The sequence below is a fragment of the Trachurus trachurus genome (assembly GCF_905171665.1).
Source record: "Trachurus trachurus genome assembly, chromosome: 10".
Lineage (NCBI taxonomy): Eukaryota > Metazoa > Chordata > Actinopteri > Carangiformes > Carangidae > Trachurus > Trachurus trachurus.
In genome coordinates, this window is record NC_139894.1 from 19,977,486 (window position 1) to 20,000,229 (window position 22,744).

General features: G+C 42.0%; 1 protein-coding gene across 1 annotated transcript in view; it reads left to right on the plus strand.

Annotated features, from left to right (window-relative positions):
* Positions 1 to 805: 805 nt before the first annotated feature.
* Positions 806 to 22,744, plus strand: part of spock1 (SPARC (osteonectin), cwcv and kazal like domains proteoglycan 1) — a gene marked incomplete at its 5' end in the record, with an annotated part of 96,790 nt that continues 74,851 nt past the window's right edge. The window contains 3 exons of the mRNA XM_083980257.1: positions 806 to 927; positions 1,580 to 1,656; positions 5,785 to 5,873. Of these exons, the coding sequence (XP_083836383.1) occupies positions 806 to 927; positions 1,580 to 1,656; positions 5,785 to 5,873 (288 nt within the window). The remainder of the gene's footprint in view (positions 928 to 1,579; positions 1,657 to 5,784; positions 5,874 to 22,744) is intronic.

The window sequence follows — 22,744 nt, forward strand, 5'->3', positions numbered from 1 at the left end:
TGAGCACTTGGGAATCTTATGACCCTGAACACAACACAACCAGAGTGCAGTGTTGCTAGAGCCACTCACATATCTTTCTGCCTTTTGGGACTATGCTATGAAGTAACTCTTTTTTTAATATACCATATCTTGTATGTATTTATCTATTCATGCCTATCTGTACTGTCCTTGGCCATAACCTCTCTGTCTGTCTCATGTCTGTGTCTTTCTACAGGAGACGATTGCATCAGACTGTATGAAAATGTATCAAACTTTTACTTCTGCTGACTACACTTTCTCTTTGGCTCCTCTCTCCTCACTAATTCAGCCTACCCTCTCTTTATCTACAATATGTGTGTCAGTCACAGACACTCTGACTTTGATGTACTTTTTCCAGAAAGCTGGTATTCTGAATTATGTTCTCTGTGTTCTTCCAATTTCATCTTGTGTGCTCAATTGCTACGTTTCCCTGAGAGGTCTACAGTGACACAAGGTTCTGAGAAAGACTCTCTACATTATTTACTTGAGGGTCTTTGATTAGAAAGAAGAAGTTCCGCTACTCCCCACTGTTTTCCTGCGGTAGAGTTTTCAAGGTGGATGACTACTTTAGATGTTGTTATTTGTCCCATTTTAAAGCCAAAGATCAGACAAAAGTCTTTCTTAAGCCCTATTCGCACGGGATTAGTATTACCTGGGGACCTCTGGTGATTAGTGGGATAAATGAAGTCTGTATTTTACTCGAATTTACTGACATTACGGCCCGGATGTGACGTCAAAACCGCGTGCATGTCGCAATCCATTGTCGCGTGTGGAGTGCGAAAGCGAGATGGCGGCAACGCGGAAAAAGAACAGGCATTGGAGCCGGGAGGAAACCCTGCAACTGATAGCTGTGTGGGGCGAGCCACAGGACCAGCAACAATTTGAGAACATGGTTCACAGCCATACAGTGTGGGAAAACATTCACAGGGAACTCCTGCTCCGGTGCCTGTCGATAAAATGCCGCTCATAATTTCCACCGCAGCCTCCATGTTTCAACCCATACAGTATGGTTTCAACCGGGGAAGAAGTAGAAAAGGCATGCAATAAAAACAACAAAAACAAAAAATGCCCCTCAATTACTGAGATGCAGATTTGCACGGGACTTTTGCACTAGTTTTACCACGGGACATCGGTCTTTGGTGAAATATAGTAGGTAATTCACGGGGGAATTTTTACTTTACAAATTACTGACATGGCGCATTCACACGGGATTAAGATGTCCTGCGCAATTATTACAAATTACCAGAGGTCCCCAGGTAATACTAATCCCGTGCAAATAGGGCTTGAGTTTTAAATAAGTTTTCCACAGTTTTCAATTGTGGTGAATTAGCAACCGTCATCAGCACCACAGACAGCTCCTTTTGTTTGATGTGTTTACTGGCTTCGGTAAAACCTGGAGACGTGCTGGAACTTGAAGGCACCACCACACACCAAAAATACTGCCAAAGCTTGTATGTGTCATGATAAACACTATGAGGCAACAATTAATCCATTCATATTGTTTTATTTAGTACACACCACAGATGTGTCACTCACTCTCTTGTTTGTTTGTTTGTTACAGAGACTTCTTTGGTCTTTCAGCAAGCTTTCAACAGGAAGTATTCCTGGCCAAGCTTCGAACTCAGCTCTCAGTCAGTGGTGAGAAGCTAAATGACTAAAAGCTTCTGATTCACCCAGAGACAATGGTGTGTGCAGTCAGCAGTCAGTCAGCGTTATCAGCATCACGTCCTCCAGTCATGTCCCAGAGGGGAGAAAATCAAATGTACTGTAGTTGACGTACGGAATATTCACTTTGTAGCATTTTATTCAAGTTGTTTTTTTTTTTTTTTCATTTTTGAAGCTGAACTGTATTTTTCTTTGTTTCTCAACAGAACAACACTGTCATGATTTTAAACTTTTCTAAATCTTGACAATTCTGCTTGACACACCGGCATTAAGGAAAATGACAAAAAAGTGGCAGGCATCTTTTTGCTATGCACTAGTGCCGAATAACAAGGGAAACATCAAAGCTGGATGGGGGTTGCTTCTTTAAAAAACTCAGATATCTGCAGTGATTTAATGTGTTTACATGCTGAACCTTATCCCATTATTATTTGGATGCTAAATTAGTCCTTTTTTTAGATTGGGCATGTCAACAACATATTATGTTTACTGTCACTAAAGTCCTCGATGAGGAACTGATTAGGATATGTATCTGGTGTACAAAACCATCTGTCAGGATGCTGAGACATTTATACTCTTTATCCCATTTGCTGGTGGGTTTCATGCTCTGTGAGTTTTCTCTTTTCATCCTGTGTGGAACGTCAGATGTGTGATTGGATTTACGAATGCCCCCAAGAGCAGCAAGCAGAAATGTGAATTGTTGTGCGATGGAAATGGTACATTTTTGCTACATTTCTTTTTGCACCTTGCACAGTGGGACAGCCCAGGCATAGATATAGGCAGATATCATCTCAGCAACTGATGAGGTTTATCATCACCGTCCGTTTTCAGTCAGATTGACTGAGCTGTTCTCCGGAGTCGCTCGAGCGGAACTGAAGTTCTCATACACAAGTTAGGTTTGAGGTACAAAGCTCATTAAGAAACAGTCTATCACACCCCACTGTTCACTTTCAAACATCTCCTGCATACTCCCCCCTTTCACTCCTATTTTCCACTTCTCTCCAACACACCTACCAACAAACAGCCCCCCCCCCCCCCCCCCCCGTCTCTCCCCCACTCCTCTCACCATCTGCACTTGCAGTGTGGGGGATGTACTGTATGACTGTAAATTTTACTGCTGAGACACTGCTCCCTTTTGCTTTGTTTCATACATTTTGATCTTTACTATTCAAAATTGGAGCCCTTGCAGCTGTTCTTATCCTCCATCTCCCAGAGCCCCCCTGGTGGATGCTGGGATTTAGAGAGAGAGCGAAAGGGAGAGGAAATCAGGAGAATAAGTGCCTGAAGAGGGCCTGGGTTGGATCCTTTGAGCTCAGAGAGTGGTGAGTCTCTGGCTAAGCTGCTATACACAATAACAATGATGTTTGAAAGCACGGGGTTTCATATCATCTGAAAGGAAAAGGAATTTTTAAAAAGCCTCGCTACCGCCAATGCTCTCTGTAATACATTCATCCATTCAACCATGCTGTCTATAACAGTTTACATTATGTGAAGAGATAACTTTGTTACATCATTTCTGTCTTGTATTCTCGAGTTAAAAGTTAAAAATATCTGATAATTCTTAAACATACTCCCAGTGTCTACATTACACCTAAGGATATCTTATTACATCTCATGAGCTGTTTGGAGCAATTTAGAGAAAATGTATCATTGCTGGTGTTGTGCATATTGATCACTCTAACTCAAGTCTAAATGTAAATGTAAATGTAAATTAGCCATTTGGCAGTAGCTGGACAACAAATGTTCGATATCATTTCCAAGATTGTCCCAACTTTGTCCAGATTTGCTGAAAATGTCAGGGGACCCGTTTAACACAGGCTACAAAACTATTAACATGTACTGCATATAAATGTCCTGTAAGAGCCCCTAAATGTCAAAATCAAGTGTCTCATAGTCATTCAGCTCATAAGCTGCTTATGAGCTGAATTCCACCACTCAGCCAGTGCGCCCCTATACAAGATGGCACAGTGAGAGCTGTGCTTTTAAACCTGGAAGCCTCATTACTAGCAGCTGGTATATGCAGAATTTCAGCTTTTCCTTTGGTATGGTTGTTGAAGCCAGAACACAACAGGAATCAGTTTTCCTACTTTTGTTTTTTAAGCAATAAACATGCAGAAATAAAAACAAGCCCTTGGATGCAATAATATGGCTGGGCAAATCAGGCTGCCAGAGTGTTGGCTACTCTGTTGTCATGTTGATAACATACAGTATATACTGCAAACATAAGCTTAAGCCAAAACGTACCTACAGAGTTTTCTCACTGAATAATATGATGTTGGATGAGTGTGACTGCAGATGTAAAAGCAAAGAAAAACCAATCACAAAATGTACATGTCAGCAACTTTACTTGTAAAAATCCTTGAATCCTGGAATTCCAATCTAATAACATAAATTACAACTGCTGGCTTTATTTGCTTTAATTCTTCCCTCTATATAGTCATTTTTGGTTTGCAATTTCATGATTTTTTTTTTTTTTTTAGTTTTTAACCATTATTGTCCTCAAGCAGTTCAACCCCCTCTACCTGACAAGGAACTGCTGAGCTTTTATTTGGTTTTGCCTGCTTTGTTTGATGAGCACTTAAGGAGAGATGATAGCAATCTCAAAATGTGTTTCAATCGCTCATTTGTAAACAAACATGGGAAGATAAAGTGATCCCAGATGGATTCAAGCACCAATTCTACACAAGTTGTATTTTTATGTTAGTACACTGTTATCATAGTAAAATGAAGTGAAAACTAGTTTTATGATGGAGTGCATGTTTTCAAGTTACATGTAGAGATAAAGGCTGGTCTCTGGTGCTCACCAGTTTTATTAAACCACATTGATCTACTGGAACTTAGTTAACAATTCACCACAATCCTCCACTTATTAAACCTTGGGTAATAATGTGGACTAACATGACACACACACAAGTTAGAGCACTTGTTATTTTTCCTATTTAAACAAACCTTGATATCACACTTCTCCACCACAGAAGACACAGTTGCAATGTAGTGTATAACTCGTCTTTGTGTTTTAACCTGTTTCATTTTTAATGAGATTTGACTCTTGCCCGGGAAAAAGAAAATACAAAGTAATATATAGGTTTTAATTTCCCTGAAAGAAAAAACAGCTCAGCACTGAACTTTTGGTGATAAAACAATCTAAACACATTCAAACAGTAAACACACACAGACTTTTATAGATAGATACAGTAGATCAATTAGAACACAGACTAAGGATTAGATTTATCAGTATCATTGTCAAAAACAAAAGCCTCAGGCAGTGTGCAATGTAGCAGGTCAACAGGGGTGCAGGAATATTTTGGAGACAAATTTAAAAAATCTACTTTGAAGAGAACTGTGATGAAGAAGCTTTTATGTGAAACTGGGAGAGATAAGAAGCCGTAGCAGCCTCCTGCATCGCCCTGCTTTGTGCAGAGACAGGTCAATAAAACAGACTCACAAAGAAAGGACAATGTTTCCACCAGACAGTCGAACTCAACCACATACACAAACACAGACAGCTGCGATGACTGAACCACACTCGCTTAAGAGAGTTTGCAAAGTGAACAAAAAAAAACCCATCACAGATTAAATATTCAAACACATCTTTATTCTCCTCCAATAAAGTAGAAAAAAAATGAACGCCCTACTCGTATAGCTCACTTGTGGACTGTTTTCATCCCCATGAAGAGACGCTTCATGTGGTCTGCCTCAGTCACTGTCCGTACAGGACGTTCCAGCCGATTTCTACAGTTTATGTATAACTTAGCTAATTGTGTTTACCATGGTGGACACAGGAGCTTGATTTCCACAACAGAGGTGCGTGACTAAAATGAAATTTGTGTTTGAACACCCCTGAACAGCGCTACTCCGACACGGCTCTCCAAATCCTGTCTGTCTGCGCTATGGTGTGTGAGCATAAAAAAAAATCCCCCTGCTGAAAATCAATGACACGGTTAGTGCGTACTGAGAGAGAGAGAGAGAGAGAGGTAGAGAGGGAGAGAGAGAGAGGAGGCGGTGTCTGGTGACCGAGGAGGAGGAGGAGGAGGAGGAGGAGAAAGCTCCCGGTCCGCTCGTACTCGCTGCTCCCTTCTTTTTTTGTGCCGTCAATCCTACCAGCAGTCGGGTGCTTACCGGAGGTGCCCGGGGCCGTGGACTTACTCTCCCCCCGGGAATCAGCATATTGGACACCAACCGAACTATCCCAGGTGGGTTTAAAAAAACAACAACAAAACACTGTACTGTTTGTGAGGAGGGGGGGTTATAGGAATTGGAAATTGGAAGTGAAGTCGACTTTGGAGGTGGCAGTCAGTGATGCTGGTGATGCTGGATGGAGAAGAAAACCGAAGAAAGACAAGACAAGACAAAGCCCTGGATGTGGAGGAGATAGTGGGGGTGGAGGGGAGGCTGCAATTGTGTTGACGCCGCTAATTGCTTTTTAAATTAGCGGATGGGAAAAGCTGGAGAGGTAATCGTTGTGCGATGCCCCCCTCCAACCCCCCCAACCCCCCTCCATCTGCCGCGGCGACAACTCTCCAATGTTTATAATCCGATTAGAAGAAGGATCAGCAATTTGATAATCATAATAATAAAAACACGGCACTCTCCACTCAGCGTGACCACACACTGTTCTCTCTCTGTGTTCTACGTTCTGTGATGACATTCTGCCCCACTATGCGTCACAGTGGGAGAGTTCTGTGTTCTGGAAAGTGTGTGTCTCACTTCGCCCCGGCGCTCCACACACACTTCGCAGCCAACCCTCCTCTCTTCCTCCACTGTGTCAGGTTCTCTCACTCTGGAAGGATGGCTTTATCCGTCTTATAGGTTCTTTGCATTCTCTTATTCTCTTCTCTTCTCCTCTCCCCCCCGTCCCTCTCTTTCTCTTTCTCTTTATCTCCTCTCTTTGCTTTTCAGAAGATGTTCTTCTTTCTGCTACCTGTCGTGGCTCTCTTGCTGAGCTGGGAAACGGCGGTCTCCGGTAACAGTAACGACAAATGGCTGAGCACCGTGGCTCAGTACAACAAGGACAGATCCTGGAACAGATTCAGAGATGTGAGTCGCATTGAGAGACACAACATCCAGCCAAAATGGGCTTTATAATTAGCTTCATTGTGTGTGTGTGTGTGTGTGTGTGTGTGTGTGTGTGTGTGTGTGTGTGTGTGTGTGTGTGTGTGTGTGTGTGTGTGTGTGTGTGTGTGTGTGTGTGTGTGAGAGAGAGAGAGAGTGTGTGAAGGCACTATGCCCTTGATACACCCTGTGAGTATTTGAGCACTTGCCAGCAGGCATAATCCACCTTGTAGAAACTCAGCAGGTTCAAACCCTGGTTGAAAGACAGTCAGACTCATAAACAGAGAACATTAGGTTTCTGCACATAGTGGGAGATTTATTTGACTGACTGAGTGATTTCCCAGTTGGATTGCCTGTTTCTTTTTCAAGTAGCCACACCATAACAGTAGGCTTTCATCTCTGATGTGCGAACGCCTGTTTCAGCCTTCACTGTTGCACACATTTTATTTTCATTTTCATGATCTCCCTGAAATCAAACACAGTTTAAGTGCCTGCTGTATATATTCTAGGGGAGAATGTGCCTGTGTGTGTGTAGAAATATGTGTGCAATTCAGATCTTCATCATGGAGAATCAGTGAGGCCTGTTTCTCCTGGGATATCAGGTATATTTGTTCGTAAGTAGCCATGTTAGCTCGACAGCTGACTGTAGGCCAGCTGATTCAATCTGACGCCAATTCAGCACAGGTGCATATTGGTGCATAAACATTTGTGCATGAGTCTTGTATGAATCGCACTGATTAACTGGCAGCGGTTGAGATGACTGAGATGTTTTGAAAGCTGCATCTCAAACTTGTGTGAATAGCTCCTAAGAAGCTTACTGTGCTTGGAGGACAGTGTAAAATAGGTGCTTCATGCTCTCAAGTGGTAACTGCGGTGATTCTGAAATGGGGCTGTAATTACTGTAAAATAAGCTCAGAATCAAGCAGCTGCTGTGCAGGAACATTGTTAAAAGCCCCAGAGCAATATTTTTTTTAGTATAGTTCCCCAGGTTTTTACATGATACCAAATATCAGGCTGTATTGTGGGGAAATGTGCACAAAAAGCCGCACAATACACTCAGAATATGTTCATTAGATGGCAATGAGCAGCCATAAAAACATGCAGTCTTGGGTTTGAATATTTCACTCAGTATAAACGTCATGTAGATTCAGTGAAGCACTGGAAAGAGTCTAAACAATGTCCTCGTAAAGCTACTTAAGGAAAATGTATAGACTGATTATATTTGCACAGAATCCGTTGTACCAGGAGCAGAATGACACATTTTCTTGTGCCACGTTGTGAGTCGTGACATTGAGGCTGATTCTGTAACTTCAGTCAACTTATTTTGATCAGTCATCTCTGAAAACATCTTCCTGTCATTGTAACCTCCACATCTGTGTGAAACAAAAGCCATCTGCTGGTAAATTCAGGAGGTTAGGATACCTCTTCCTTAAATCATTTACAAACTGAGACCAAATCCACAGACACCCACAAACATTTAAACATGCAATTTGTTCTTTGAAGAATTAGGGACATGCTTTTGTTCTTTATTCTCAACACTGCAATGTAATGCCAGAGCCCTGACCTCATCTGAGTACTGACAATGTATAACCAACACACTAACACACTGCACTCCTGCTTAGCCAGTCATCCGCTCGCAGTTTGTGACAGCAGTGTAACCACTGGCGGCATGTTTCATTGTGATGTCTTTCACTGCCTGCTAACATGTTTCCTAGAGATTTCAGTAGACAGTGGGCTAACTTGGGCCTTATTAGAGTGGCCTTCACTGTACTGTACTGGAGCCACGATGTGAGAGCTGGTATTTGTCATATCTGTATACACTCAGGCAGGGCTCTACTACCTGCAGTGTGTGTGTGTGTGTGTGTCTGCCCACTCTTTATTTCTCTCTGTGGTCTCCCTGTGCAGATGAAACTCATTAACAGGAAACTGTCAGTGGAGGGCGGAGGACAGGAGTGGAGCGGAGGGAGGGAGGGAGAGGAGGGGAGAGGAGAGGAGGTGCAATGGATAGGTGGGGAAGGCTGTGACATTTATGTGTAATATTTCAAGCAATACTACCAACCAAATCCGGGAGCTGCTGTTCTCTTCATGTGTATGTGTGTGTGTGTGTGTGTGTGTGTGTGTGTGTGTGTGTGTATTGTTTGCCCTATCACATAGGGAAACCTGCTGGTCGTAATTTGTCTCTCGCTACATTTGCTTCCTTTGTCCCACTGTGTTTCCCTCTGCCATTCTTTCTCTTAGTCATTTCTCTCCTTCCCACTCTGTCACCAAGACCCTCTAATATTACACAGAGCGAGACCTGAGATTAGGAAAAACGTGGTTCTCGATGAATCGATTTAAAACTACAAAGAAACCGTTCCTGCAACCATCTAAATGATTTGATGATTGGGGAAAGTCTTTCTCGATCTTGAGATAGCTGCTGTCGTTTTGATCATGGTGCTCAAAGACCTCCTTTTACACTGCGCAGCATTTGGCTGGCCCTGATGAAAAGCTTGTGGTGAAATCATTGGTCATCAGTGAAAAACGGTTGGTCCTTAATCATACTGTTACGACTCATCCATGATCAAGCACACGCTAATTAAGAACCTGGGAAAATTCAGATCAAAGCTCCACAGTGCGAGTGCTCCTATGACTCACGTTTGCAAACCGGCCAATCACAGGTTGTCAAATAGCCAATAAGTTGATTTGATGTCATCATTTTAATCCATTATTATCCTCTACACCCTGAACACATGTATGTACGTATAACAGTGTGCTTCATGTCTGCCACTCAATCAGTCTCACCTCTCAGCTCTCACCCATCATGAACTCCATGCTCTTTACCGTCCGTGCTTCTCTCTTCTTCCCATTTTCTTCCTCTGTCTCTGGAGCAGTGAGATGACCCTGTGCTTCCTCAACCATAGCCCCTTTCCATCTACCTCCTCCTCCCGCTCCCTCTGCCCTCACCCATGACTCCTCCTCTTTGCTGTTCTCCTCTGCCTGCCATGTTTCACTCTGCATCCCTGTTGATGAGCCACTTGCTCCCTCCTGCATTATGCATGAGCGTCCGTTTGGTGGCAGGGGAGCTGGTGCAATAGTTTAACAGTCAGAGTTCAGGTGGCTTGTCTTGAAAGCATAAGGAAAGTGGGATTGGATTTATACATTTACCTGGTTATATTCCTAACAACTGGACCGTATGTGTTGGAAGATGAGTACAGTGCAGGCAGAGAGGCGGTGTCACTTCTGCTGAAGGACGATATACAGTCAAAATTAAAGCTATTCTTTTTGGATAAACATTTTTTCTTTGATCAAAAGAGAAAAGCAGATGTCTAACTGTTGTTTGTATACCTCCTGTAGATACAAACTTACTGGCTGTGGTCTTGTCTAACACCAGCCATTGTTGTCTAAATGTCTGGATTTGATTTGGTCTCAACCTCATTGTTGATGGAGTTTTATTTTGTTTTTTCAGCGCATCGTCTTGTTTCCTTGCAGATGGAGCTCAGCTTGTTAGAGGATATCTAAATGTTTACGACCAATTAAAATGTTTCTTAATCCTTAAATTTGCTAAACCACCTTTGTTGCTCCTTTGCCAAATCACTTTTTGTTGTTATTTATACCAACGCTATTTCAATTTTCCTTAGGGTACAATCACCACTTTAATTTTCATGAGCTTTTATGCAAATAAAGCATAGCTGCAGTGAATACACACACACACACACACACACACACACACACACACACACACACACACACACACACACACACACACACATTTGTATGCAGCAGCTGAGTTGGACTGTGTTTCTGTTTCAGGCAGGTCAACTTTGTTGTAAGTCTGCTGCAGCTGCCTTGTGTTGCTGGCTACATAAAAGTATTCTGGTCAGGACAGGAGTGAGTATGTGGAGCTGAGCTGGAACAGCGGTAGAACTAGCTTCAGCAGTAACAACAGAACGTCTTAATAAGCAATCCAAATCAGGTAATGTCAGGGTTGGATCCATGGAGGAACTCAAGTTTGGCTCGCGCAGAAATGCTGCCAGTGTATAGGCCTATTTACAAAAGTTGAGTGAATCCGAGGACACTGAAGTGTTCTTAATAAACAGTTTTAGTGGATAATTATGGTCCTTCACTGTTTGTAAATTATGCGTCTAATTACTTCACCTTGTCGAAACCGCTCACCTCAATTGTATGTGCCCTCTGCTGCCAACTGAGGAGCTACCGTATGATAATCATTTGGATTATTATTGGAACTATTTTTACACTGCAGGGATAATACAATAATGTATTGCTTTGGATAACAACAGTTTGAAAAGCTGTGTATAATTACTTTTTATACAGTAGTGATAGGAGCTACTGGTCTGTGGATTGCTGAGCAGGCTGGTTCTGGCCAGTTCTGCTGTTCTGGCCTGAGGGAGCCTATTATTGGTGGATTTATGTTGTGCAATGGAAATTACTGGGCAGTTTGTATTGAGGTAAATGTACAGTAAGCATTAGTGTCAGTATAACAGGAGTAGAAGTTTAATTACTGTTAAATATGTTTGTAGAGAAGTGAGAAGGAAACAGATCTCTTCAATGTGTGTAACTATCATGCACTGAAAGTTGCCATCTCAAGCCTGGTCACATGAGGTCTTGTTCACTTAATTTTAAATCAGATATTTACTGATCTGCAATCTACTTTTATCAGATTTCTTAGTGGAATTTTATGAAAACAAAATTAAGCTTTCTGTTTGTTTCTGTTTTGAGCTTTAGCATCTTTTGTTAAATATCACATGCACTGACTTGTCTCCTCTCCTCTCCTCTCCTCTCCTCTCCTCTCCTATCCTCTCCTCTCCTTTCCTTTCCTCTCCTCTCCTCTCCATGTCTTGTCAGATTCTTTGTCTGCAAAGAGCAACAAAAAACCTGTCATCGGCATTCAGGCAGCCCCACTTTTATCCTCAAGAGGTTGAAAAGTTGTTTCCACTCTTCTGAGCCCGTTGTTTGTTTCTCCTAAAAGAGGCTTTTCTTGTCCCAATCCTCCTTCCCCTACTTTTCCTTTTTTCTTTTCAAAATCCTGTCTTCCGCCCTGTTTGCATGCTGTCATATGCAGACATGCACACAATGTTATTTGAGTGGGCCACTGCTTGTCTGCTGCATATTGCCTCATATACAGGATTGTTCACACTATTCATTGGTTGCTGCACCTGGTGTTGAAAATCTTAGTGAGTTGTAAGTTGCTCTGCGTTTGTGTGTGTGTGTGTGTGTGTGCTTACAATGTAACAGTGTGTGTTGGAGCGTGCAGCCTGTCTCAGCTCTGTCTCATGGTGAGAATTAAATGTTGTCATCTTTTATCAGCAGTATTCTCTTTTCCCGACATGACGGTCTCTCTGGGGCTGCCAGTCACAGACCCCCGCTGTCTCTCTTTATGAAAACAAGAGGACTACTGTATGTGTGCGTGGCATGCGCGTGTGTGTGTACAGGTGTGGATGTGCAAGAAGAATTTTTGAGATGAGTTGTGTCTCAGCTCTGGAATTGTCTGCAGTGTTGCTATTATTTTCAGTTTAAACCTGGCTGCTCTGGTAGGTTGTATTACATGTTTTTCCCCTTTGCATTTATGAAGGAAGGAGTTCTGCTGACCATGCATGTTCTTTTCCAGCTCCGCTCCACCTCCCAGCAAACAGATTCACACCTGGGAGCTTCCCACTGCATCTAAATTAACTGGTGGTCTTCTGTTATATCTATGTCTGTGCTGCTCTGTGTGTGTGTGTGTGTGTGTGTGTGTGTGTGTGTGTGTGTGTGTGTGTGTGTGTGTGTGTGTGTGTGTGTGTGTGTGTGTGTGTGTGTGTGTGTGTGTGCGTGCAGTGATTGGTTGGTTGTACAGCTGAGGGGGAAGGGTTGGGTGTGGTTTAGAGAAGCAGCTTAGACAAGACAAACCCTGGAGTCACCTTCACCTTCGCTCATAGACACACATGCGCACACGCACACCCTCTGAGTGAATATTCCCCAGATGACTCACAGTATTTCCATCAATTAAGTGGAGACTTGGATGAACAGCTGCCAGTCTTTCTTATCGCTCTCCTGCTCTGTCCTCCATTTCTCTTTCTCCTCTCAAGCTCCTTCTATACCTTCTCTTTAGACCCTTTATCATCTCCTCTGTCTCCTGGCTCTCCTGTCTCTCGTTTTATACTCGACTTATTCCCAATGAAACGGTGCCCTTCAAAATAAACCTTCTCCTGCACGCTTTTCTGCTCCTTTCATCCCTTCCCTGCTTTGCATGCTCTCCTTCTCTATGCATATTTCTCACTGAGCTATTGATTTCAACTGAGAAAATGCTGATTCCAATCTCTGCACTGAAGGATTGTGATTTTGTCTATGTGTGTATGTGTGTGTGTCTGCGTGTGTGTGTGTGGAGAGGGACAAATACTTTTTTCTGTGTGAGGTAATACCTCTTTAAACTGACTGGTGGAAAATGTTCATGTCTCTCATACCACGGTCGCTGTACACACACACACGCACACATAGCTTTCCATCCACCCTGAGGCTCTTGGGGGAGATTGATCAGTAAATTTACAAGGCTTGGTAAACCTGATTGGAGCCTTGCTATAATCAATGAGAGTGTGAAAAGGCAGAAAGGACACACGCAAACACAGATGCAAGCACACGCACACAAATACGCTGGAGGACAATTTGGTTGCAGGGTAGACAAAGGTCACTGTCCCCTATGACCAGGATAAATAGGTTATGAGGTGTGTGTGCGTTGAAGGATAAAACGGAAAAAGACAAAGCATCTAAAGGACAAACAGCTAAAAGATTGCCAGTGTAATTCTGGCTGACGATAAGAAACAGGAAATGGGAAAAAAAGACGAAAGAAGGAGCTTTAATGTGAAGCCTATCAAGACTGTGGGCAAAACAGATGGACAGACAGAGAAATGTGGAATCCATCATCAATACGACGTGTGTGTGTGGATGTGTGTGTGTGGGTGTGGATGTGTGTTTCAGTCAATGTTTTCATGGCAGGCCCTCCACATTGCCTCCTCTCTCTGTGGGGATTGTCTTTCTGTTAGTCTATTTGGTGCTGATATGAAGCTCTCCTGCTAAGCTGTTGAGTCTTTTGAAGAGATGCTGTCTGATTGTCTGCTTTTGTTTAAAGATTTGCCAGGACAGAGAAACCTTCCACGGCCCTGAGAGCTCAATGCAGTGCAGCTAAAAAAAAAAGAAAGAAAAATGCATTCAAGTGGGCGAAACACAGGCAAATGGAACATCTTAATTTAAAAAAAAAAAACACAACTAAATAGTTACTGAAACACTGCAGGGCTATCGGCGGATATGTGGGACGAAAAGCGACTCATTAAGTGATAAAAGAAAATGGGGTGAAAGATATTTTGGCCGATTTTCCACAGATAGAGACATAAAAAACCATGGCAACAACACACATGTTCTAGCAGTGTTCATTATTTGTATGTCCTCTGGAAATGTTTCAGTTCTAGTCTGCCGCATTTCAGCATTGGGTTGTCATTTCTGTATGTCGTTGTGCTTTCACAATTTGCTGCATACTTTGTTCCTAAATTCAGTGCCCGTGTTGTCAGATAAATGAGGAGTTTGCTTGTGTTTTGTCTTCTGTTGCAGTATGTTGACTCTCGGGGCTCCTGAAATACCTTATCACTATTTCTGTTTTTAGATTTGCTCTTATTGTGAGCTATAGTCTATAAGTCAGATACATTTTTTAAACAAGTACCATTATTAATACCTGACAAACTCTGGTCTCTAGAAAAGAGGAATTGGATCCCTTACTGCACAAGTGTGTTTTGCCCTTACTGACCCACAGTCCCTGGGGCGATTATATACAGTATATACCATGTAGGGCTGTCAAAATTGCTCCAAAATGACGTTCGAATATTCGTTCTAAAAATAACACATAATTCGAATATATTCGAATATCTAATTGCGCATTATGCCAACAGGTGGACAAACTAGTACTACTTGTATAGGCTTTTTTTTTTTTCAATTTTAACATCTTTGACAATGCCCAGGACATTACAAAATGAACTGGCTCGCGGCTCTCCCGCCCCCTCTAACTTGTGTGAGCAATTAAAGGTCCCGACTCTTGTCTGTATAGACAGGCTTCATTCAGTGATTGAAGCGGTGCCGATTCCGTGGGCGCTCCGGTGCACGAGGGGAGGGGGTGGGGGGGGGCATTTCTCCGTGCCGCGCCTCGGCCACTCAGCTGTGTGTCTGTGGGTAGCTCATGAACACCGGTCCCGCCGGTGGTCGCGGTCCTTCTGTGGTTCGGGTCGGTGATGCCGGTCTGCTTTGGCCCAGAGACCATCACATTTTACCGCGGGAGGACTTTGGGGAGGACACGGTGTTGCTCCAGATGAAGACCGGGCGGGACAGTCGGCTGAGAGCTTCCTGGTTCAGCTCCGAGCTGCTGGAGCCTCGCGGGTGAGAGCAGAGCAGCTGCTGCATCCACATGCAGAACTCCGTTTGCAGAAGCTGAGTTATGTTAAAACACAACTGAAAATATTGTAGCGACCCCGCAGTAATGTTGTTGTTATGATGTCTGTGATTTCTGACTGACTATTAGCGTATGGTTGGATGAGAAACGGGGCCGGGGTGAGTGTGAGGAGGAGCAGAGGAAAAAGTGAGAGCTGTCAGATAAGTTTGTGTTACTCACCTACACACACACACACACACACACACACACACACACACACACACACACACACACACACACACAGGACTCTGTCCTCCTCACACTCACCCCGGCCCCGTTTCTCATCCAACCATACGCTACCTGCCCGCACAGTCAGTCAGAAATCACAGACATCATAACAACAACATTACTGCGGGGTCGCTACAATATTTTCAGTTGTGCAGTTGGCTATTATAAATAATGAGCGATGAGCCCGGCCATCATACAGTGCGCCCGCTGTTTTATTTAGGCCTTTTTTTTTCTTTTTTCGTTTTTTTCCCCACTGTTTATTTAATATTCGAATATTAATTTTCACATTCGAATCTCGTGTTTTTTTTAATATTCGAATATATATTCGAATTTAGAATATTCGTTGACAGCCCTAGTAGATATTAGTGTGTTGTTGTCTAACATCTGCCTACCAGTTGGGCTTTGCCAGGCTATTTGTCCTGATAATGTCTCTGGATGTGTTTTATCATTGTGGAACATGTTGCAGATCAATGAATGGAAATGGCTCATAGCAGTATTGGACTACTAGTCATGCTAGTTCCATGAATGTACTGTACTACTGATTGTATCTTGGTGATATGGACAGATGCTTTGAATCTGTTAGTTATTGAATTAATTTAGAGTTTTTGCTATGAACCTTTGTTCAGGCATTTGTGGCTCCAGACAGAGGATGAATCCAGGTTCAGCCTTTTTCATTTTGGGGTTTTGGTTTGGACTTTTATTCCTCCAAGCAAGTGAAAAGGTAAATTGTCAAGGTCACAATGACTTCACAAAGCACCTTTTGGACAAACCTCATAAATTCATGCCTATTATGGCACAATTTAACACACATTACTAGGGTGAAATGTGCTATGTAGCAAATGTTAGCATTTTGATATGTCTGAGTTTTATATACTATATGAATAACCCTTACCTATAGTAGGCTACTTTATTCATCTGTACCAAAAGGGAAACCCAACACATTGCTTTTTCACCTTAAAACTATAACGGGGTCACAACTATTTTTTTTTTTTTTAAGAAACTGATTAGTCATTGAGTCTATAAAACACCAATGAATTAATGAATGTCATGAAAGAATTTGAGGTGCTGTGTAATTCTTGTTAAGTCCGAGACTGAGTACAGTCATGCGCCAATATTCAGTTTTTATAATGATGATAAATAGAGAAACCTCAAATATCTTCACATTTTAAGTGTAGAACCAGTGGAAGTTCACATCTGTTGATCGTCTAATTGATTTATTGGCTAATCATTTCAACATTAACACAAATTCATTCCAAATTTAATTTCCAGTATTAATATGCCGTTACCCTGCATGTGGTTCTGATCCATATGGCCTCAAGCTGTCCTCCCTGTATTTCCACCATATTCCATCTTCATGGATGTCTGCCAGCGTTGTTAGAAAATCTACTTTAGACTAATGACAGGCAGCCAGCTTTCTGTCAACATATGTCTATAATAATGTAGTAGTTCCATCGTTTGTAGCAGCTGGGTTTGATTGAAAGGGGAGGATATCAGTGTGTGTGTGTGTGTGTGTGTCGGTCAAAATGTCAGTATGAGCAAAACTGTATAGTTTCATGCATAAACCATGCATATATTGTTTTGATCATCATTTCTGAATGTCAGTAAAAAAGAAAAAAATATATATAGATGCATATATGTCAAAGCAGTTTTGTATGTGTTTGTGTGGGTGTTTCTGTTATCATTGCTATTAATGAAGCTGTCACCCCCACTGTGTGCAAGTTCTAGTATGTGTGATCAGATTTCCTTCCTCGAGGTTTGGCTCCCTCCCTCTACATCACTTTGTATGTCAGTGTTTGATTTGTCTTTGAGTAAGCTCTTTTATAGGTTGAGTGTATGAGCGGAGATTAACCATAGCAGCCCTCTTGGGACATTCAAAGTATTGTTGTGTTGAGACTGTGAGGTCTTTGGTTCATGCCTGATGTTCATACTGTTGATGAACCTGGACTATAATGTTACTGACATCATATATGAGAAAGTACATAGCCTACTGTATTACACCGATGAATACAAGGTCAGAATTGAGGGATTTGGGAATCAAGACATGACATGATTTTGAAGTTAGAAGAGAGACATGCAAAATAATCTTCTTGATCAGTCTGGATTGTATTCATTTGGTTTGGTGTCATTGTCTTTCATTTTCCTCCTTTTGTACTTTTAACTAAATGCTGGCATCAACATACTAACACGAACACTATGCTCACATGCACACCCAAACAGCAAAGACGTGTTTTGATTGTGCTCTAGTAAGAAAATAAACACAAAACTATGCACATACTGTATAAGGTGAGGGGTAATTATCATGAATGTGAACAGTATGACACATTTCAATATTTATTAGTGTTTATTTTATTTTGCCACATTCATCATTATTTTCCCTTTTGTGTGTTGTAATGTGCTGCTGCCACACTCTGGACAAACACTTTTCCCTCTTCACTGTCGTGCAATGAGGTTATATCTTTTGATTTATAAAGAAGCTTCATGCTTTGATTGATTGTACTGTATGTGTCCGTCTGTGCTTGATCCCTGTAATCATAGTAGCTGTTACTGAGATGATGGATGCAATCATTGCTTTGTGGATGGAGATAGCTCATGCAGATGATCATACAAAAAGCATTCAAACCACATGTCTCTACATATTGTGCAATGGAGGCAGTCTAATCAATTTTGTAATGCAGCAGATTTTATTTACAAGCGGGCCAGTCTCGCTCGGATCCCATGTGAAAGTAGCCACTCCGGCCCTGAGTGTCACCGTGTGAAATAAATCAGAGGCAGGCGGTTTCTCTTTTTCACACCTCCAACAGTCCTCCTTTCGATCAGTGTCAGCCCCCCCCCCCCCCCTTTCTCTTTTTTCTCCCCTTCTCACACTCTGATGTTTATGGTCTCTAAAACCATGTCAGATTGAATTCGTCATTATCTCATTTCCCCCCTGAGGGCAGGGATACAGTTACTGTTTGTGTGTGAGAGTGTGTGTGGGTTTGAGAGATGTCTTGTCTGCTTCAATAATTCAGGAGGTTTCTGCTTCTGCAGCTCATGTGATGCTCCTGGGAGACTGAGACACAGAGACCGAGTGAGAGGGGTGAGAAGGGAAGGGGAGAGATTGACGCAAAGATGTGGCAGATCTGTTCCTTGTAGCTTTTAGAGCCTTTCCATATTCCTTACTGCATCATTTTGTCATTCTCTGCAGCTAAGTAACTCCCTGCTGCACTCTTGTTTATGACAGTCAAACCTTTTGGGAATTGTAGGTAATGGCAACGAATAGTTGAGCCCTGAGGGGTTGAATGAATACTGCATGTACAGTCACGGGCTCTCCGTATGTGTTTGCGTACAGATAAACCAATAGCCCTATGGGTAATATAGCTAGCCACATATTAGTTTCTTTAAAGACTCACTGTATCTACTACCAAGCATTACTTCTTCTTTCAAAGAGTTTCTGTATGAGGAATTGTTTATATTGGGTGTTCTATTATTATGCATATCATTGCAGCATCCATTTGAATGGCTAATTTGCATGAACTACATCTGATGCTAATGGCAAATGTAATTACTTTTCCAGGTCTTTGGTCCTCAATCAACACATTGGACATAGTAAAGATTTGACCCGGTGATGAAAGATAAAAAGTTAAAGGAACAAAGTTATTCTAATTAATTCTGAAGGAGTCATGAATCGCAGTGCCATATTTTGTGGCAGTCGGTGTTAAGACATGTTTCTGAAAATGGAAAATATCAACGAGCTGTTGGCATAAGAGGAAAAGTCAGTCAATAGCCTATATCTATATCAAATCTCAATCCATCCAATAGTTCTCAAGATATTTCAGTAATGGACCAATCAGCAAACAGGCTGACACTGCAGCACATAGAGCCATACTGCTAACACATCTGCAAACAAAATGCAAGAAAGAGATATTAAAGAAAACTATTTGAATTACATAAGATATCCTCTTATGTAATGTAAGTAAGTCCTTTATGTGGCAAGGTTGGGAAGAAATGTTGTCCTCCACCACAACTTTATCTGAGTCCTTCAGCTGTAATCCAGGGCATTCAGCACCATGGCCAGCACCCCTTCTTCTTTTTTTTGCTGTTCACTTTTAATGGATAGGAATCCAGATTATTGTTAGGCTCTGTGTTGCTGCGTTTCTGCTGTCAGAGTGGTGAGTGAGTAATTTCTGCTGCGTGTCAAAGGTCAGAAATGAAAAGTTCACGTGGATAAAAACAATATTGGACAGGGTGTTCTGCTCTAAGGATGGACCTCTGTTGAGCTGGATGACAGTGATGGTGGAGCTGGTTGTTGCTCGTCACTGCCAACATCACACCCATTTTCTCTGGCACTGCACAACCACTCTCCAGTCAGATGCCACAGAGTTGTCAGTGTAACAGCTGGCTGGACGTCCTGTTTCAGGCTGACTTTCAAATCCGGTGAGACATGTGATTTAAGCCAGATGGTGTTTTTATCCCTTATATCCTATTTAAACTTTTTAATTTTGAACACATAAAGGATACAGGTTGAAGGAGAAACCCTCATTTAAAAGTCAATTCAAAATTGATTAGGATTCAGAAACGGGTTTAAACCACAATTTAACTGGGATTTTCTCCTTATGTACCTCGATACTTAAGTACATGAACAGTAAGCCAACAGCATCAGCTACTTCAGCATCCAACACTGGTGCTAAGCTTGCATGTCCACATTTTCATAACACAATCTGCAGAGCAAACACTCACAAATCTCGAAGGATTTGGAATCTGACAAGGTTTGTTTTATTCAGAGTCATAATCCAGATAAATGACATCTTACACCAGAGGATATCAGCTGGTTTGTTTACAAGTAAATGAAATAAAATAACACAACCAAATTATTTAGAGACAGCCCTACAAGGATTTGAGTCATTGTTTGTCTGTCGTGTACAGTTCTCTACGTGAATGTGAAACAGTTACATTTACATTGTGTCTGTAGATTTTCAGATAGATCCAAAGATGACCTGATATGATTATTAGTCTCTTTGCATTCAGCGTAAAGTCCTGAAAATGTCTATTATTGCTACAAAACTTTGGTAAATGCCATTCTCCATCACATCTGTAAACTTTGAATCTTTACTTTATGTTTTATTCATCTAAGGTCACAGCTCAAAAGCCCAAAGACAGCTGCCTTTACACAGAGGGGGCTGCAGCAAGTGCAGGAAGAAAAGCCCTGTATTGTATGTGAACATAATGTGCTACAGTGTAGAACAGCTCATTGTTCATGTTCTAGCATTTAGCAGTTCAGCGTTATTTTCTGGCAAAGGTCTGTAGCTCTGGGTCTTTTCTGATGACTGGAAACCCTCCCACTTAATAACAAACAGAGTGATGAACTCACCTTCCTCATTTTTTCACTCCATCTCCCACGTCTGTATGATCACAGCGATACAGTCACGTTGCACGTTTTGACGGGGGCCATCTTGGTAATCAAGCAGTGGGCGGGGGGAAAGACATGGGAAGAATAATGAGGCCAAATGGGCAGTCATGTCTTTGAGATGAACAAATGGGGATTGGTTATGTGTATGTCCTACTTTTAATTTATGGAAGAGGGAGAGAGATAGGGATAGGGGTATATGTGGGTGTGTGGAAATGAATACATTTATGCATATGCATGTTGGAGGATGACACAAGAATTGTTTGACAGGTTTAATTAAACTCATCTGAGTCAGACTCTGAGCTGCAGCTTCAATCACACTTTAATGAGCCACGCACCCAGTAGGCCACATGGAAAAAAAGTCTGTCTCTTTAAACCTCCCCTCCCCTCTTCTCTCTGTCTGGTGTGTGTGTGTGTGTGTGTGTGTGTGTGTGTGTGTGTGTGTGTGTGTGTGTGTGTGTGTGTGTGTGTGTGTGTGTGTGTGTGTGTGTGTGTGTGTGTGTGTGTGTGTGTGTGTGTGTGTGTGTGTGTGTGCGCGCGCGCGCGCGCGTGCGTGCGTGCGTGTGTGTGTGCGGACTTCTAACCTTGAAAGCACCAGCCTTTGGCAGGTTCCCAGTGACTTTTCTCATGGATTCTGAGTTGGATAATAAGGTGAACTGGGATGCTGCTGATCAATAGTGGGAGCTTCTTTTATCTGGAACTGACAGATAAAACAGGTCCATCCCTGCCAATACTGGCAGACATGGCTTCACTTTAGGTGGCGCCATTTAAATTGGTACCATTATGGGATTCAGTTAGCAAGAACTTTTCATTTGAACTGCTGTAGAGCCTAATTGATACGCCGATCGGCCGGTATTATCAGGTGACCTTGGCTTATCACAGATGTATTTTAATCAGCATATATGGTGGAAGATAGGCAGAATGAAATCACCCAAAATTAGATCGTTTCATGTCTATGATCAAATAAGATAAAGAATTATAAAAGAAAGTGCTAGTGCTCCCCTTTTCACATTATGGACTTGTCAGGCAAATCATGATGCTTTACTTTTAGAGGAAAATTAAAAGAGTGAATACAAGGAGTGGACTGAGCTGCACATCATGACAGAAGACAGATTATAGCTCACTGTAGTCGCAGCAGCTGCTGCTTTTAATGATTCAACATTAACAAGGTCTTTCCCATTGTGATTAGTGCTAATGTTAGCTTGACTGAGCTACTTTTGGTCTGCTTTAAGTACTGGCTGGATAGAATGTGAAACTTTATTTTGTGTCTTTTCCAAGGTTGTAACAACTGCTTTACCCATCAATTACAGTGAATATTAAATTTAGACTAAGAAAACAGTCAGAATTGCCATGATGACACAGTCGACATACAACCATACTTTCATTTTCAATATCAAAATACCGCCAAACCACACTGGTTTGACAAGTTGTGTATCCTATATAAACATATAAGCATGTGAGTATTGTATACCGGTATACGATATACTGTATATTATTGGGTTGACATCTCATTCATACAGTTTAATGGTCCTCCAATGATTGTATTTCAGGTTACCAACAACAAGTGTGAACCCACTGTAGAAGACACTCACACACACTCAACTAAAAAAGTTCATGACCTCTTACTTCTATGTGTTCTTACTTTTATTACTGCAGCTTTTCATGGTGAGAACTCTGACATTTAAATAGAAACAGCCAGTACAAACCCACTCTGACTTTCTCTGTCTGGCTTCTCAGAAAGAGAGAGTGGGTGAGAGTTTCTGCTCCTCAATTTCAGTGAAAGTACTTTTTACTTTTTATCATTACGTATACCAGTGTTTTTGTGTGTGTGTGTTTGGGGGGTGGGGGTGTACGTGTGTGTTTGTGCCCATATGGCACCCAGCATGCTGTTTGTTAGAGCTGAGATTCTGTCAGCCGAACTTTAGTCGTTTTGCTTCCTGGCATACAGGAACTACTCT